The sequence below is a fragment of the Temnothorax americanus genome, unplaced genomic scaffold, assembly GCF_048541705.1.
Source record: "Temnothorax americanus isolate GAGA-0224 unplaced genomic scaffold, ASM4854170v1 Scaffold4, whole genome shotgun sequence".
NCBI classification, from domain to species: domain Eukaryota; kingdom Metazoa; phylum Arthropoda; class Insecta; order Hymenoptera; family Formicidae; genus Temnothorax; species Temnothorax americanus.
The window spans coordinates 3,303,252-3,320,283 of record NW_027509547.1 but is presented as its reverse complement, the minus strand read 5'-3'; the positions used below and the strand labels follow the sequence as shown (position 1 = coordinate 3,320,283).

Genomic DNA, 17,032 nt, shown 5'->3' with positions numbered 1-17,032 from the left:
TACGTAATCCGACTGATATCATATACGGGAATGATATGTGACGCGAATCGGGATGATAATAAGAGGGGTGCGCAAGAATATGTTAAATGCGATAACTGTATGGCATTTGTTTATTTAATTACGATAAGCTAATGCTGACTGCAAATAACATTTCCTTGAAACGAGTGCAAAATAAAAAATCAGTGCAAAACGAAGAGATACATCAAATTATCGCGTGACATAGAAACGGAAAGTTTCTCTCCTCTTTTATGGAAAACATTGGAGAAAAATATTGAAGCTAATAATATTATTATTTTTTAATAATAATAATATCCCCTAGTTTATAAAAATATTGCTGTATATAAAGTTACATGTGACTTCTTAAAAAGTAATAATAAAATAGCAAATAAAACCTTACGCACAATTATACTTACACAATTTATTTTATTTTATTTACTATAGATAGTTATTATTTTTTTTTCTTTAGGATGCATGTATTGCATTTGCCTTAAATAAGATTTTTTAATCTTTGGTTTCAGTTTCAGAGGCACAAAAGTCATCAAGTGCTCTTCCTCTCGCGATAACGAATTTGGTATCATCGGTTATATTATCGCTTACGTGCGCACGTCATTACTGATGTACTCGGAAACTCGGGAGTATTATCGCAGGATATGCCTTTCACGCCCAGAAAAACATAACTATTTCTTCGCAGGATGCGATTACGGGACTGATTATTAAAGAAATCGTAATAATAATATCAATATCGCGGTCGCCGTTCTATCAGCGACGGGACGATAAGCAAATGTGAAAAGATCGCTCTCGTAACGTTAATTTCAATAAATGTACGATGATAGATCTGTTTGCGCAACGGTAATTTATACCGAGTAAATTACGTCAGCATTGAACGAGACTGCCAGATTTATGCACCGAGCAATTTATTTTCGCATCTGTTTATTCTCAAACAGGTAGCCTCCGCCCCCGCAGGCTACACAAACGTTTCATATGATTTGGATAATGACAGTCGGTGCGCTGTATTTTTCCCCCCGCTCGTTACACGAGATTTCATTGTTCCGAGTTTTCCACCTAATTGCGCATTCGCGCGCAATCGTATAATCGGGTGCATTCGCTCCCGTTTTGACGTCATCTCGACAACTACGAAATAGTTTGTTCAGAAAGGAGCTGCACGGTTCGCTGATTAAATTCTACCGTCGGTCACTGACAGCACGGTGCTCCAACGACTTGTTTCTGCGCCTGTGCCACTCAATTACAGTCACGTTCAGCCTTGCGCATTCAACGGCTCTGCGTAAGGTCGGAAACCAGTTTTCACACATTTTTCATCGGTCTCGAGCAATCGACTTTTCACCGCGTTTTATCCACGACAGGTCACGTTTCGTCTAAAAACGCTTCAAGGTCTTTTCGCGACGATGACGCATTATTAAACTATATAGCTAAAGATACGGATAGGCTGGACCGTGAATGGTAGTAAGCGGAAACGTTTCTCCATCATAGATCCTTGCGATCCGATAATGGAGTAGTCTGAAACGGTATTTCGTCGTACAGATGCTCCGTGTTATGGTCCAAGTTTGTCTGCAGACGTATCAGAGTTGCCGATGGCCGGTCGTAATGGCCGTCTTGTAACAGATCTGCGATTAGCAATAAAAGAATCGGTTGAGAATATCTTAGAAATAATATCTTCGAGAAAGAATATACGGCTTATTCAAAGTAACAATTGTAACCTTTTGGAGTAAACTTGAAATAAAATCATTCGTGTTATACAGATTGTCTTTAGTCTTTACTGTCGCTGCTATTTGTAGACTTTTTTTGTCAACTTGGAGTCTAATTTTTTTTATTACGATTACCGTGCCTCGCATTTACACAAATTTAGTAAAAAGTAAAGCGTAAACTTACCGCGTAAGTTACCAGAAATTCGCAGGCCGATCGTAGCGGCGCCGTTAGCATAAGTGTTCAGCGATTCAATGCCGTCGAGCGTCAGTATCGTTTCCGGTTCTGTATTAATGGCAAATACCGGACTCGCGCGGATCGGGGGTGCTGGTGCTGAAATCATAACAGTATCGACGAACATAATACGAACAAGTGCTGGATTGCAGCGCGAGCTGACTATCGATTATTGAGCCCAAAGGGCTCAATATCGCGGCGCATATAGTTTTCGAGGAGATAGCTTTCTCACTGGCTATGATGGTCAGGACTACCCTCAAAACGACCAGACTCATCCGGGTCAAGGACACGCGAATTTCACTGACGGTCCAGGAGAGAATGTTCCTGCTGTCAAGTGAACGTATAACTCACGGTGTCTCGATACTCACGGGGCAGAGTGGCAGAGTTCACTACCGCGGACGTCCTTCCGCCGTTCACGCTCTCGCGTTCCCGGTTTTTGGTCTTCTCGTCGTCGTAGACGGCAAGACGGATGGTCTCGAATAGCTTGGAGCGCATATGAAGCACCATAACCACCGCGAGCGAGGTCAGGCCGAGGGAGACGATTGCGGCGACGACGATCAGAGCGATGTCCAGCGGAATCGGCGTTGATGTTTGAATGTCGTCTGTCGCGGTGACAATATAGAGACATTTTGTTAGAGATCGAGCGTTGTAGGGATATCTTCGTACGTATTTCCGAAGTGTCACGAGACCGTACCTTTGCGAACGGTCTTCACGTAATCGATATTCGTGCTTTCGCCGCTTTGGACGTGTCTGAGAAGAGCGTCCTTCGTCGCGAACTTTTGCCTATCCTTCTCGACGTCCCTTCTGCGTTCAGGAACGGAGACCAAAACGATCACGGGCCGAACAGTGGTGGAAGGATCTTTCATTTGCGTTTCCGAGTCCTCTGTTCCTTGAGGAGGGGCCGCGATCGAAGCTGTTGCCGGACTTGTCGTTTCCGGAATGTAATTCATGTCGTGCCAACTGTCAATGATACCTGCAATTGTAACTAAATATTACAAGTATATAATACTGCAAGCAATACTGCAATAAGTTTCAATTTTGCGTACATTACTAGTTGATTATTAATTATTTAATTACGTCAGGTTAAGATAATCTGTCACTGGCGCGAGAAACAACAGTTATCGCGTATCATTAACGTCACACGTGACGGCGAACGTGTCGGATTATATTTGCTCTCTTCACTACGTGCAAGTAGAACACATGCTTTCCAACGCTAATTTTAATCGATAATTTTTTTCTCGAGTTCGCCCGTTTGAAAGCGTGAAGATCCATTTCTACATCATATCGGGCAAACAGTTGCGCAACCCTGAGGCATAAATGATTCCTTCGATTAAGCGTATATATTATTTCACCTTCCGTTTGGCGCTCGGTGGTTCCACGCGGTACCGAGACAACTTCCGTGTGCTCCGTATCACTAATTCCCGGTGTTTGCGGTAGACGGTCGGCAGTAGAGCTCCGCAAATAAACGGGCGACGTTTGCTCGACTGAAGAGGCGTCGTCGTCGGTGCAGCTTCCGGTTACGGCATCACAGACATTATTTCGGTTTTGACATGTGCATTCGTTTGCACAACTCGGGCCCCATTGCCCGATCGCGCAACGCTCCTCGCATCTGCGCAAAAAAAGAGCATAATTTTTTTTACAGTATCACGGCTTGTTGTTTTGAGCTGTACTCTTTATTGCTCAATAAACATCGGCCATTGATACTTTTTAAACACTCACCGAGATCCTTGGAGTCCTGGAGAGCATTGACAAGTGCCGTTCGCAGGATCGCAGGTACCGCTCTCACCGCAGTTGCATACTTGCATGCATTGCGGACCCCAGAATCCCGACGGACACGCTGCGAAATGAAATTAATACATAAAAAAATAAAACGTTAATTATTTAATATATTTAATCATTTATATATATATATATATATATATATATATATATATATATAATACACGCATATAAATGTATATATATATATGTCATTATTATTAATCATTATGTCATTACTATTAATAATTAATATAAACAATAATATATATAATAATTTAATATATACAATGTATACATGTATCATGTACGTTTCTGATGTAGATTGAAGTAGAAAATAATGTGCTATGAATATTTATCCAATTCGAAATGGTTATTTATCTGCAAACTGTTATATTTATCTTGTTTGGCTACTGATCAGATTTCATTCTTTTAGATTTTTATCTCTCGAAGAACGTTTCAATTTGAACAGTTTATGTGATTTTTATGTTTTCTTCTCTTTTTTTCATTTTTAATAAACAAATATTCCAAAATTATGCTATAATTTATAAACTTTAAACATTTGTAGATGAATAATTATTTTGTACTGGACCCATATAGGATATTTTCTACTTCAATTTACATCAGAAACATGTTCCTTTAGTTTGTATAGCAGTATAGTCCTGTTTAAGAAAACGATACTTGATACCTCGTTGACTCTACGTCTATGCAATCATTATGCAAACTGCCAAAAGAAGTTTCTATTTTAATCTATACAATATCAACGTATTTGACGGATAGTTGACAGCCAAGATGAAAAAATGATGCAATTTCCATGTAAATGCGGGCTATTAAACGTTTCGTAAATACAGTCGAGCGAAATTAATAAGTCTGCACGAATCGGATTGTAGATCGTATCGGCGAAATGTTTAAGGCGAACGTTTGTCATACATCGCGAATGTCTCTTATAAAGCATTGACGTTCGCGATTGCGTTATGCGAACGTCGTACGTCGTACGCGATGTATCTGATCGGCTGCACGCCGCCCACGACCTTCTCGAACGCTCAACGGGAAAGTAGCGGCTTCGTAACTTCCGGGCTTCCGCAACTTTCGAAGCGTTCCCCGATCGTATTGACGCAACAGTTGCGTGCAATTCGCGACTTCGGTTTGTTTGACAACGATAAGCCAATCTAGAATCCGCGATTTATCATCGGCTTTTGTTAAAAGCGCGATTTTTCCACGAAGGGCTGCAAAAAAAAAGACGAGAAAATAAAATTTCGAGAAAATTTTCTTCAGATGCTGCAAACAGCTAAGCTTCATTAATGTTAGGTCGAATATTAAAGAAAAAGAAAAATTATAATTAAAAAATTACTGATAGTGAGAGAGAGAAGAAGCAAATCTTTTTTATCTTTTTCTCCTTTCGTGTTTTACGGTAAAAGACCCAATGAAATTTTTAATAGCTTTTATTATGTCGTTGTTTTACAACAACCGTGATTATGCCATTTCGTAGCGGCGCACGTGTGGGCTAACATGTTTAACGAGATGCGTTGTACGAACACGAGAAACTGCGACTCATTATTATGACTCTCGTGTATAGAAGTACTATCTACTGGAAACAGTCATTTCACACGCGCGTTCTCGCGCGATCGTGGAAGGTCGGTACGTTTCATGGAGCGTGAAATTTCTCATTGCGTTTTGCCGCTACCCGTTTCGGATCTGTTCGCTCTCAATCTCGTTTCACAATCGCGACGCGCGCGCGCGACGCATCGCTTATTTTCTTAATTCCAGAATCTATTTTCGAACGCGAATCGTTGCGAAATTAAACACTAGAGAATTATACGGACCTATTAATTATACAGACCTTCGGAGCTTTCCGAAGTTGTATATCCACCGACTTCGCATGTTTATATTCAGCACTGTTTATTGCCTCGGTTTAAATATACTTTTTTCGAAATGTCATAGCGATTTATCGGCATCTAATTAGCACTGCAAACATTATTCCGTCCGGTTTGATAAATATAAGATGTTGCCAATCAAGGAATTCATTTCAATGACCTTCTAAAACACTTTCGTTGTTTCTTTAAAGATAATATTTCTTTGGGGTCATTCTGGTGTTTGGTATCGACAGCGATATTACGGATAGAACATCGCCTTAAAGTAAACCCCAAATGTCACGCGATTAAAATTCAACGCATAGTTGCTATATTACAAATTGGAATGACAGTGTGTTGATTTTTAACTTGATTGAAATGAAGACAATAAACTTGGAATTGTGTTATACCAGGCATATAAAAAAGATATCGATGAGACTTACAAATATAATGAAAAATATTTCAGTTTCTTATTTCTAATGTAATTTTTCGGAAACGCGTTACTCAACCGTGCTGAAAGGTGATTAATGTATCCTATTAAGTTCACAAACATTGCAATCTTAGGATACATTTCAATTACGTAAAAATGTAAAAAATACAGGTTTCAACGGCTGATGATAAGTATCTATTAGAAATACATTAGCAAATCTTGAGTTGGATGTTTGGTGAAGAGAAACGGAGAAACATTGCTCAATGATTGCTGATTTTACTCCCGGACTCACCACGGGCGCAGTCATCTCCGTAATATCCAGGGTCGCACTGGCATCTGTTCGGTGCGACGCACGCACCTGCCACACATTTTTCGCAAAACGGTAAGCAGCTCGCATCCGTTTCCGCACCGCCGAGAGCCGTCTTTTTGTACCCCTCGCAGCATTCCTCTAGAGTCCTCGATTTTTCCTCCTTCTACATATTTTGAAATACACACATATTATTCGTTTATGCGTAATTTATCTATAAAATTAAGATGTTTGTCGTGTCCAATAAAGAGCACTTTTAATTTCAATCGCGTCAGAGGAACGTTCACGATTACGACAACCGCTAATAATTCTTTTATGATACCTATTATCGTCTCTCGTCACGTTGATATATAATAATTAGATGATTTGACTGTCTGACACCTATATTATTAGCATAAGACTAATCAAATAATATTAAAGAGAAAGAGAGGATGACGACATATTGTTTTTTTTTTTTTTTTTTTCGTTTTGAGAACGATTTCACCGATGACTCCAGCCGCAACGAAGAATTCCAGAGATAAGACGATCGTTACGTCACTCTCTAAAGCACGAGATTTCGATCATTGACGAGAGTAAAAGTGAGAACGGTTTGGTGCGGAATGCAGAGAAGGCACGCGATGGTAAACGAAGAGGGGATTACAGGGAAAAACAAGATGAGGAACACACGCGTAACGAGTCCCACCTCGCAGCATTGAATTGATCGGTCAAACATGCCGAAACGGCACATAAAAATACCTGAGATACGATGGCAAACGGAAACGAAATGTATTGCGAACGTATTGAGAAAATAACGGCCGATTTAATTTGAATTATATGTCTTGTGAGAAATAAATTTATATATGTTTCTTTTTTACTTCCTGCTACATATTCCTTGAGATTCTACGTAATACGTCTCGCTGTTAATATTTTTATAAATTTGATTTTTATTTCGACAAAACTCTCCAATAACGATTGATTATTATTTTCCAAAAATTTGTTAATGATTTTTTGAAGAGACGATGGAAACACTAAAGACTGAGTATCAAAAACTCGAGCGAGATAATAAATTCTCTCTGATGTAATCCGTTGTAAAAGGATACGCGCGTGAAAACTTCTGCTGCAATAAAATAGCCTTTTCTTCTTTATGCGAACGTTTAAGTATTACATTTCGCCGCGCGGTTTACCGCGGCTTACCGCGTTACGCGAATTTCGTCTTAAATGGTGCGGCGGATCGATGTGCCATACAATCGCGTTCATCCGATATTCTCTCCTCGATATTACATTTTACTCGATTACATCAGATAAATGTCTGGTTTACAAAACGGATAGCGCACCTTTATGCGCCAGCGCATTATTATTATGCAAATTCCGCACCGCTAATTTTTCAACTGGACGTTCGATACGACGTCAAGAAGATAACAACTTTATAATGTACCATTACGAACAAGGTATCTGATACATAAATCAAATTATATGCAAACTGATTGATGTACATGTCCCGAAATTTGAGCGCTCTCTTTTGCTTTCACTGCAGCACTCGTGCAGGTTTTAACATATTTATATATTACACATATATATAATGTAAAATATATGTGTATGTATCAATACACAATAAATTGTATATATCAATATATAAAATTATTGTCGGTTTTTTAAATTCATTTCTCATGACTTTCTGAACATTGATAATGACTCTTTATGTAAAATACATAGAAAATATATTGAAATTATGTAATCAATCTGTATTTCGAAATTCTCGAAAACAAATAATAAAATATTGTTTTTAATTATTTTACTTGATAAATAAATTAATTTTTGAAAATAATAAAACAAATAATAAAACAATTTTTTAATTATTATACCAGAATCCCAATTAAAATCGTAATAATAGCTAAAGAATTGATTTTAAAACTGACGTTTAAACTGACGTTTCTCGTTAAATCGATACAATATTGAACTCGGGCGGAGCGTTTTTATTTATATACCATAATTTAATACTTAACGTTGAACGGACCGGTAATTTCTATATATACGTAAAACCTTAGCCGTAAACCCATTAAGTTAATTGATGAACATGTTCCGTGTATCGTCATAAATCATTTCGAATTGTAGTAGATCTTTACGGCGCGGCGAGAGCTACCAGATGCACTGGAAACTGACGTCAAAGTTTTTTTGTTCCCATTAAACGCCGTAACTGACATGATTAATTCGCGGTGCAAACCTTTCGCTTGCGTAATAAGACTCTTTCACAAAGAGGAGAGATAATGTTATTGATTACAATATTGCGCTCAATCATATAACCGCATAGTGGACCATACTATTTGTATACGTGTGTTTTGATCGACATTATCGATTTCAGAAATCTCGCGATGCCCGATAGTGTCATCTCGATAGCATCTGAATGAGTCTGTTGTTTTTTTTATATAGAACAAGCAGATTTATAATTACAACAAAACGTTATCCGGCAATGTATATTATGCAATTGCATAATAATTTTAAAGTAATCCCATAGCATTGGAAACATATTCAATTAATTGCATTATAATTATATTAAACAGCGTCTGTATAATTATATGGAAATGTCGCACATTATATAATTTTATTAAGTAGGTATAGACAGCATTAATAATTTAAAATTGATAATGTTTTATGATTCGTTTTATAAATATATATGTTTTAAGCGTCCTAGATTAACATTGTAAAATATTTCTAAAAGTTTAACTTAATAATATAATGTATCCTGATTTATATCTATGCCTAGCACGTAAAAGTTCCTTCTCTCTCGCTCTCATCTAATGCTTATGCGTTATTACTCAAAAGTTGTGCAATTCAGACGTTTTCTAACATAGTAGAAAACGCCAAGTGACCTCGACTTGTCCAACGGTAATTTTCCTTCATCTCGCATTTTTTGTTCAATAACGTTCCTCTTTTTTTTCAATTCGGCCGTCAAGTGACATTATTGCTATTATAAATGCCAACTACGTCATACGTATATCAGTGCATCTTATATTGAATGTAACAGCGACTTTTTAATTCGATCGCATATGAACGATCCCTTATCGCGCTGCGTTAGCGTTACTTATATGTTTATAATAACGTTTTCTCTGAGAAGTTAATGATTTCACTTCTCACATACCGCGGCCTTTATTCGCCCATAATTCTCCGCGATCGGTAATTACCGGCATATTACGTTTTAGCGTCATTCCAGCTTCATTCCCGACTATAGTAACTTCAATCTCCTCGAGCGAGACGGCTCCTTCTTAATGACGGGGATTGGAAAGAAAATAATGCATTCGATTCGTCGCGCTTATACCGACGTTTTAAATAGCGTTACAGTTTTATGTTAGATGATTCATACGTTCGTCAGTCTCTCCAGAAACACATCTGGTAATTATAGAGAAGCAAATGATTACCTTCGCATAACAGCACCTACGTTGGAATTCGCGCCGCCGTTGAATCGCTCTTACCACGAGCGTTGCATTATCAATTGCACAGCTCCGCGTATACGCGCGACGACGATGTTTCGTGGTATGCTAACAAGCCGAAACCTTCGATCGCGCGGCGAGGCGAATTCATAAGGCACGGATCCGACGAGTAGATTCGCGGCTTCGATAAACGCCGGATTGGTGAAGCATCGATGAAAGCTATAATTGTTTTTGCATCGTATAACTCCGCCGCGTACACCACCGTTGTATATGTAAATCGCGATAATACGATTTACCTCGAGATTACCTCGAAAAGCTCTAAGTAGGTCAATAGTGGATATAACAAGCAGAAGTAATTAGCGTTAGATCTCGATTGATTAACGCGAATCGTTGTTGAGAATTATAGAAACTGTAACTTATTGATTAGGTGCCTATTACGCGGGTAAGTTATCAGGGTGTATCCTTTGAGGGGAAATGAGAATACGCTCCGGTTATTTGCCTTTAGTTCTAATATGCGGCTTTATAAAAAAATCTCATATATTTTTCACTTTATTTTTAATTATATTACATAGGAAACCTAGTGCAATGTAATAAAAAAATTCTACTGCAATGTAAAAACAAAAACATAATTCTTCTTTACGCGTGAGGTAATCTCTCGATTAATAATTTAATTTCTCGAATCACTACACTAATTATATTGCATTGTATAATTAACGTTAATTTTATTTTTAAATTCGCAAACTGTCATTCCAGTTTTCTAAAAAAAAGGTTAGATCTACTAAATTGCACATTAAATAATTTATAAGTGATAATTATTTACACGCAAAAATTTATAAGATCGCTCTTCGCTGAAAGACACAATTTGTACAAAGATAAATATCTTCTTTACCGAGAAGGAAAAAAAGGGCTTTTAAAACAGTACAATAATTATAGCAGCGTACGCGACGCACTATCGATAATGGCGAAATATCTTTTTTTCCTCGTAGGCTGCATCAATGTAATTGTTCATTGTCCACACGGTAAACCGCGTTCAAAATGCCTCACGTCCATACGTATACGTGTATATGTAAACGTATGCCCCTGCACCATACTTGACGTGTGTTATTACATTGCGGGCGTTCTCGTCCCAGGCGCGCCGCGGATATACGCCTCACACGTTAAAATTTCCATTTTAGGCTGATCGTTTCCTTTCGACTTTGATACAACGCACGCCGCGCCGCGGCCGGTGCGGCGCGGCATGCCGATTACGAAACGCGCGTTATATAGCGCGCGCGAGCGAGATCATTTCACTTCCGGCCGATTCCTCGCGATCCGCGGGTGCGCGGCGAACACGCACGAATTTTCAAAGCCGGCCCGAGATTCCGAGCTGCCTTGTTAATCTAATTGGCAGACGAGCGATTTGTCGGGCTTGTCGTGAAATCCGATGAGAAAGCGCGAGTTTCTCCCGTGCTTCGCGGGTTTTGACACCGCGAATTAAGCTAATTATATTATAATTAAATAAATAATAATTAAGGTTTTTAATTGTAATCCTTTCTTGAATCCGATATAAGAAGTCTTTGCGTATTTAAATAACCCTCGATAATTCATGGCAATGAAAATTTTTGTCTCTAGATTTATGCATATCTACTTAGTTTATGTTGAAATATTTCGCATTCATCATTCTGCATTTTTGAAATTTTTCCCTGGAGGTTTCGGCCTTTGACATTCTTTTGCTTCTCTCATATCTTGACGCAGATAGACTAAAATTAAAATATATTACACATTTTTCTTATTTTCTCTTTTTTTCTATAAGAATGGACAGAAAAATTAACACAAAATGTGACTGTTCGAATATTGAAAATTAATCTCACTGAGATTGTATTCTCGTACGATTTTATCTCTCGGAATTGATGTTACTCGGGTGACGACGCTCGAGGATGACGCACGAGGTTCGCCTGGTCGATGACACGTGGTGTTTTTTTACACATCAGTTGCGTCGTTCACTGAGACCTTGTTTACATACGCTATGCATGTCACGTCTCATCGTCATTAAACGATTCATTTTCGTGCGGCTGAGTTATCAAGTGCCCCGGCGCGGCGCTCGTAAATCGCCATCGAGATTTCACATCGAACTTTATTACGTTCGCGCCTCGGTAAATTCGTGCCTTAATTGAAGCGACATCGGCGCCCGAGAGCTCTCGTTAAATTACGAACATGCCTGAATACCCGATTGAATACCTTACTTGCGTTGCGTTGCGATTGCATATTTAGACGCAATCGATCGCGTAATTTCACGCAATACCCCGTTTGTCCGCGCGTTACTACACGATTAAACACGTGCGTACTTCTACGGAATGATATCTATTACCGCACAAAGGCCGCGATATCCGTTTTCTCCTGCGCAGTGCGCACCCGCCGCAGAGAAATTGTCTTTATCATCTACCCGGGCGATGCGCCGAGTTAAGAGATTCGCAAATCGTCGACTTCCGGCATTTCCCTTCTTCGAGGGTACCGTTGCAAAGATTCGTTGCAAAGTTGTGCGAAGTCCTTTTCAACTATAATAGCCCGCTTCTGGATCGTTTCGTAATGCCGAGACGGGACAGGTTCTTCCTTCTTCTTCTTCTTTCGGCGCGATTCGTCAATTCCGCATTTCACGGGTCGTAATTGCGGCTGCCGCACCCGTCCCTGTTCCCTCCTCTCGCCCCGACGCTCAAACGCGTATATACGTGTACGTGCTCCGTGTACTCCGGATTTTCTTTTTTTATTTATTTTACTTAATCAGAGAGGCGGCTGCTGTGTTAATACGGACTTTCCCTGTAATTATCTCGTATCGACGGCAGGGGCGAGAGAAAGAGAAAAGCGACGGGGAGAGCGAGGATGTGGCGTGGCGCGAAAGAAGGACGGAGAGTAAGAGGTAAAAGCGGAAGAATAGACAGGTTCTTTTATAGCGTCATGTATGTGGAACGTTTTGCCGCACAGGTAACCTGCCACGCGAGAATAAGTATTTCGTCGATCGTTTTCCATTCACGCTGTGCTTGGGAAACGACATTTTTCCATAACGAGGCGTGCCATGAAAATGGGGGTTTACGTAACTTCTTCCGCGACGCAATTCCGCTGACGTTAGAATAAATTATGGATCTATTGTCTCGCGAATGTATCTCTTTTCCATTTTTTGGCTTCGATCGTTGCGGTTTCGATCATAAGGATTCTATCTTGTCATCGTTGCGCTAGCTCCATATCGCTAGTTAAGTGAGTTTTAAGTTTCAGGTTTTACATTTTTATTCATAACTTTATATGAAATAGATCGTACAAACAATCATACTAATCTTTTGATGGAACGATACTTTCTTGCCTGTTACATGCTGAAGCCTTCCGCGAAACCAATCTTACTTGCTTATGGCAAAGTCTTCCGGTGTGTGTAAGATTAACATATTTTCCTATTCCTTTGAAAAGTTTGAGAGAATGATTCTTTTCCCTGACTTATGAGCTAGAATCATTCGTTGATGATGAATAAACAATAAAATTGCCTGCGTAGGTATTTGCGTCGGAAAAATTTGATTCTTTCAATGCAAATGTGTCCGTCATTAACGAATTCTCTAATTATTGTTTCTCCAATCTTCTGATATACTCGAGATATGCCACCAAATTCATTGAGAAAGAAAAAAAAGATTGAGAAAGTAAATATTCATTGGAAAATATTCATGGAATTTTGAAGAATTAATTAAAACGCTAATATTTTCAAATTTAATTTTTTCATGAAAAATTATATATGAAGCAACAATTATTCACTATAGTCCATATGTAAATGTAAAATAATAAATGTTAATAATCAATTAATGTCTCTTCCTAAATCATCAAATAGCGAGGCTGAGGTTTCGAGCTATGAAAGAATTAATATTTAATATTTTGGACCGCGAGAGACTTACCTTCACACGATATCGTTGTCGTAGTTCGGTCCACGTCTTGGGGCATCTCGGGGGAATTTGTAGACACCAGGTGAACGAGTTGACCACGACCGGCTCGGTGTAGGTCTCGTACGACGTAACCGTGTAACTGTAATGTACGATTGATTAGACCACCAACTGGTCCCGCGACTCCCTTATCGGATTTACAGCGGCATGCGGCGAGGTGTGAGTATAATAATGATTTATGTACGTGTTGTTACGCATGCCGGCTGCATTGTCAAGGCTTGCAGGTGAAGGTCTCTTAAAAAATATTGAACTGTATATTGCTTGAAAATTGAATTATCACTCAAGTCAGTTTTCGATGATCTACAATTTATGTCAAATTTCAAGAAAGAATCTTATTTGTAATTTTATATGTGTATTTTATTATAAATATATTTTTATATTATCCGTGTGTATATTCTGACTCTTCAAATATCTTTTGCACGATACATAAGATTAGAAGTAGAATTCTATCCTTTTAGCTCTGATACAAATTACAGAGTATAAAATGAGCTTTATCTAACAATTGCACATTATTATTGTATATCTGTATTTTGATACTAACTTCTCTATTCTTGAGCACACGTGATCCCCGGTCAACGAGTGTGCGATCAATACTGTTTCAAACACCGTGATCAGGATGAAGAACCACGAAATCTCCGAGAGACTCATTTCAGTAAAATTGCAGGATCTAAAAGATGTCCCTCGATTGGATTCTCCATAAAGACCAGTGTAAACATTAAGGAGCATTTTGTACAACATACTTACCGCGAAAAGGATAGAGGTATTTTTTGGGTTTCAAACACGATTTCTTCAGAAGAACCCACATCGAAGAAACCTCGGTGGTTGTCGGCGTTGCCCAAGTAAAAGTGATCCTTCCATCTTCTCGTGGTATCACCTGCCGGAAGTCGGCTAACCGACAGTCGAAAGAAAAAAACTGTTATCGAATAAAAAGTATCTCATATTTTAATGTCGATGATTTCAAACGAGAGAACTCAGACGTAATAAATGAATTTCAATAATCACACGGGTCGTAATATAATAATTTGAGTGTTGTAAATTATAACAGTTTGAATAAAAGAAAAATTCCGTCACGCGCCACCGGCCGTATTATCGTGACCACTGCTCGGACATTCGTACAGGGTATATGGTCGGAAATACTCGTCGCAAATGCGTGCGTGACATAAACGTCCCCTCCGAAAAGATATATTCTCTTTGAGAGGAAGTATTAACTAACTCCAATCGTGATACGGTGCAAGTGTGACATTGAATATTGAATATGCGTCAAGTACGAATGTCAAAGTGTCGCGGGAATAACGCAGAATATTTTCACGACGGAGTATAAGATATTAGACAGCGATCGATATTCGCATGAGAAAGAATCTATTTTGAGTAGCGAATTTCTGAGTGAAAATTTTCGAGATAGTTTAATTATTGATTGTCTGATTGACTAATTAAGCCGCGATGGTAGAATGTCTCATCGTTTATATTAATTTGACGTATTTATAACTGACAGTATAAATAATGACGTCATTTATTATTCACTTGTAATTTTAGCAGCTATTTTACTCACCATTTTTTAATCAAATGATATCGATTGTGAAAACGATGCGAAAGAAATAAGAGTTTCATGGTTGATTAGAATAGCTGCCACGGTACGTTAATTCGTTCAACTAATACTAATGCCGACGAAGGCCGCACGAAATTTCACATGTGCCACATAGCGTAATGTTTTTCTAACCGTTATAGCGTCACATGGGGCGGGCAAAAAGTCGTAGAGATGTTCGTACAAACGCGCCGGCCAGCTGTTCTAGCCGTGAGAATTATGTATGTTTCTAATTTAGAACTATTACGACAGAGTCACAGTTCTAGCATTTCGAAATAAATTTTTTCGAAATAACGTTTTCTAACATCGCAATACATGCGTGAAAGTTAAGATATATGGATACAATGCGTAATTTAATTATTTTTGGTAAAAGATAATCTCATTTTGAATGGCTCGCGCATAATCGCAATACGGAAGAGAAATAAAATTTCTTTAAATGGATTCTGAGGGTTAACTGGTCACAATACTTGGTTTTTTTCGGCGTTTTATAACTTGGTATTTTATGATACTCGCGCATTTATACAACGAAATTGCCAAAATAAGGTTTTGCGACAGATTTATGTCGCATTTCTCACGGAAAGCATTAATAATTTAAACCGGTGCCATGCAATTAAGATATAAATTTCAAGGATATTTATTTCGTAATATTAATTCCAGAGGTCGTCAACTTTTTCGTCCACACAAAAGTCTCTTCGAACATCCTATTACGTATCCGTGTATCGTTGCGTAGGTATCAGTGAGTAGTGAGCATTGTGTATCAAAATTTTCATATATGCAAATGCAATGATATCATACGGTACAACGACCGTATTGTAATCACAGAATTGATACGCAACGATGATACGAGATACGCGGATATGCAACAAGTCCAACTGTGTATCCATCTGAAATTCACCCTAAGCGGTATGCGAGAAACTCGAACGGCAAATGTCGCGATTACACAATTTGCAATTATCGAAACGCCTATATAGGCCGAGAACGCACCGAGCTTTATGTATAGGATTGTAAAACCAGCAATGAAAATGTAGATGCAAATTGGCCTCGTCGATGTTACCTGTTTACATTATGCGTTTCACCGAGTTCCTTTACGAGCGATTATGTAATTATAATCAGTACGACTGCGTGCTGATTAAGCGGGGAAAAAAGACAATTTCTTTCTTGCGATAGTTTACGACGAAAGGAGTGAAGAAAATAAAGTGACGTGTCACTGCAATCGTCCGATCGTTCCGCAAAAAGGAAAAGGATAATGCGTCATATTATCGCAAGTTGGGCGTGCAATTTTAATGCACTCGTCATGCGGGCTAATATCTACGTGTGAAGAGAATTTTTCAGTTCCATGCTATGCTTTTTCTGTGATAAAACGGATCCTAATTACTGTTGCAGCAATAATAAAATATAATAACGGTAAATAGTACCAACAGCAATTCGGTTCCATCGTTTACGTGTTACAAAATTTTCCTGCGAAATTTTTCCTCTAACAATTTATTTCAAAATTCATGTGATTAAAATTCTAACAAAATTTATTGTACATATAGGATATAAATTCGTTATACATGCATTTTAGTAATTCAGGCGCGTGAGACGTGTGAGAAAATAATTCTATTTGCTCTTTACTTACCGCAATATACTCTGGCCTTCGATTTAATCCACGCGATTTAATCCTGTATCGCTAATCTCGATTCACCATTTCTCACAATTTTCTTTAAAAAAACACGCACGATATCGCGTTCGAGATAAAATTCAAATCAACTTCTTATTCCACGAGAAGCTTCTGCTTCACGCGAAGTGACGCCGTATGTTGAAATAAGCGAAACGC

General features: G+C 38.5%; 1 protein-coding gene and 1 long non-coding RNA gene across 3 annotated transcripts; one reads left to right on the top strand and one right to left on the bottom strand.

Moving 5' to 3' along the window:
• Nucleotides 1-96: 96 nt before the first annotated feature.
• Nucleotides 97-14,514, bottom strand: LOC143902669 (uncharacterized). Of its 2 annotated transcripts, none has more exons than XM_077415773.1 (10): nt 14,379-14,514; nt 14,176-14,301; nt 13,590-13,716; nt 6,266-6,446; nt 3,655-3,772; nt 3,288-3,544; nt 2,630-2,920; nt 2,304-2,537; nt 1,888-2,034; nt 97-1,622 (listed from the first exon to the last, which is right to left on the bottom strand). In XM_077415773.1, exons 2-10 carry the CDS (start codon nt 14,280-14,282, stop codon nt 1,483-1,485), a joined length of 1,602 nt encoding a protein of 533 aa, XP_077271899.1. In that variant the 5' UTR covers nt 14,283-14,301; nt 14,379-14,514; the 3' UTR covers nt 97-1,482. The 2 variants fall into 2 exon arrangements, with proteins under 2 accessions (XP_077271899.1, XP_077271900.1); XM_077415774.1 differs by having other exon boundaries at nt 2,630-2,908.
• On the top strand, nt 13,654-14,463 carry LOC143902678 (uncharacterized). The gene is made up of 2 exons (XR_013258445.1): nt 13,654-13,793; nt 14,299-14,463. It is a non-coding gene; the product is annotated as an uncharacterized LOC143902678 (long non-coding RNA).
• Nucleotides 14,515-17,032: the final 2,518 nt, after the last annotated feature.

Excerpts from the sequence above, each read along its gene's own strand:
- LOC143902669 (XM_077415773.1), bottom strand. The coding sequence starts at position 14,282 with ATGAGTCTCTCGGAGATTTCGTGGTTCTTCATCCTGATCACGGTGTTT. Across the intron at positions 6,447-13,589 it reads GACAACGATATCGTGTGAAG|AAGGAGGAAAAATCGAGGAC; the intron begins GTAAGTCTCTCG and ends CAAAATATGTAG. Across the intron at positions 3,545-3,654 it reads CCAGGACTCCAAGGATCTCG|ATGCGAGGAGCGTTGCGCGA; the intron begins GTGAGTGTTTAA and ends TTTTTTGCGCAG.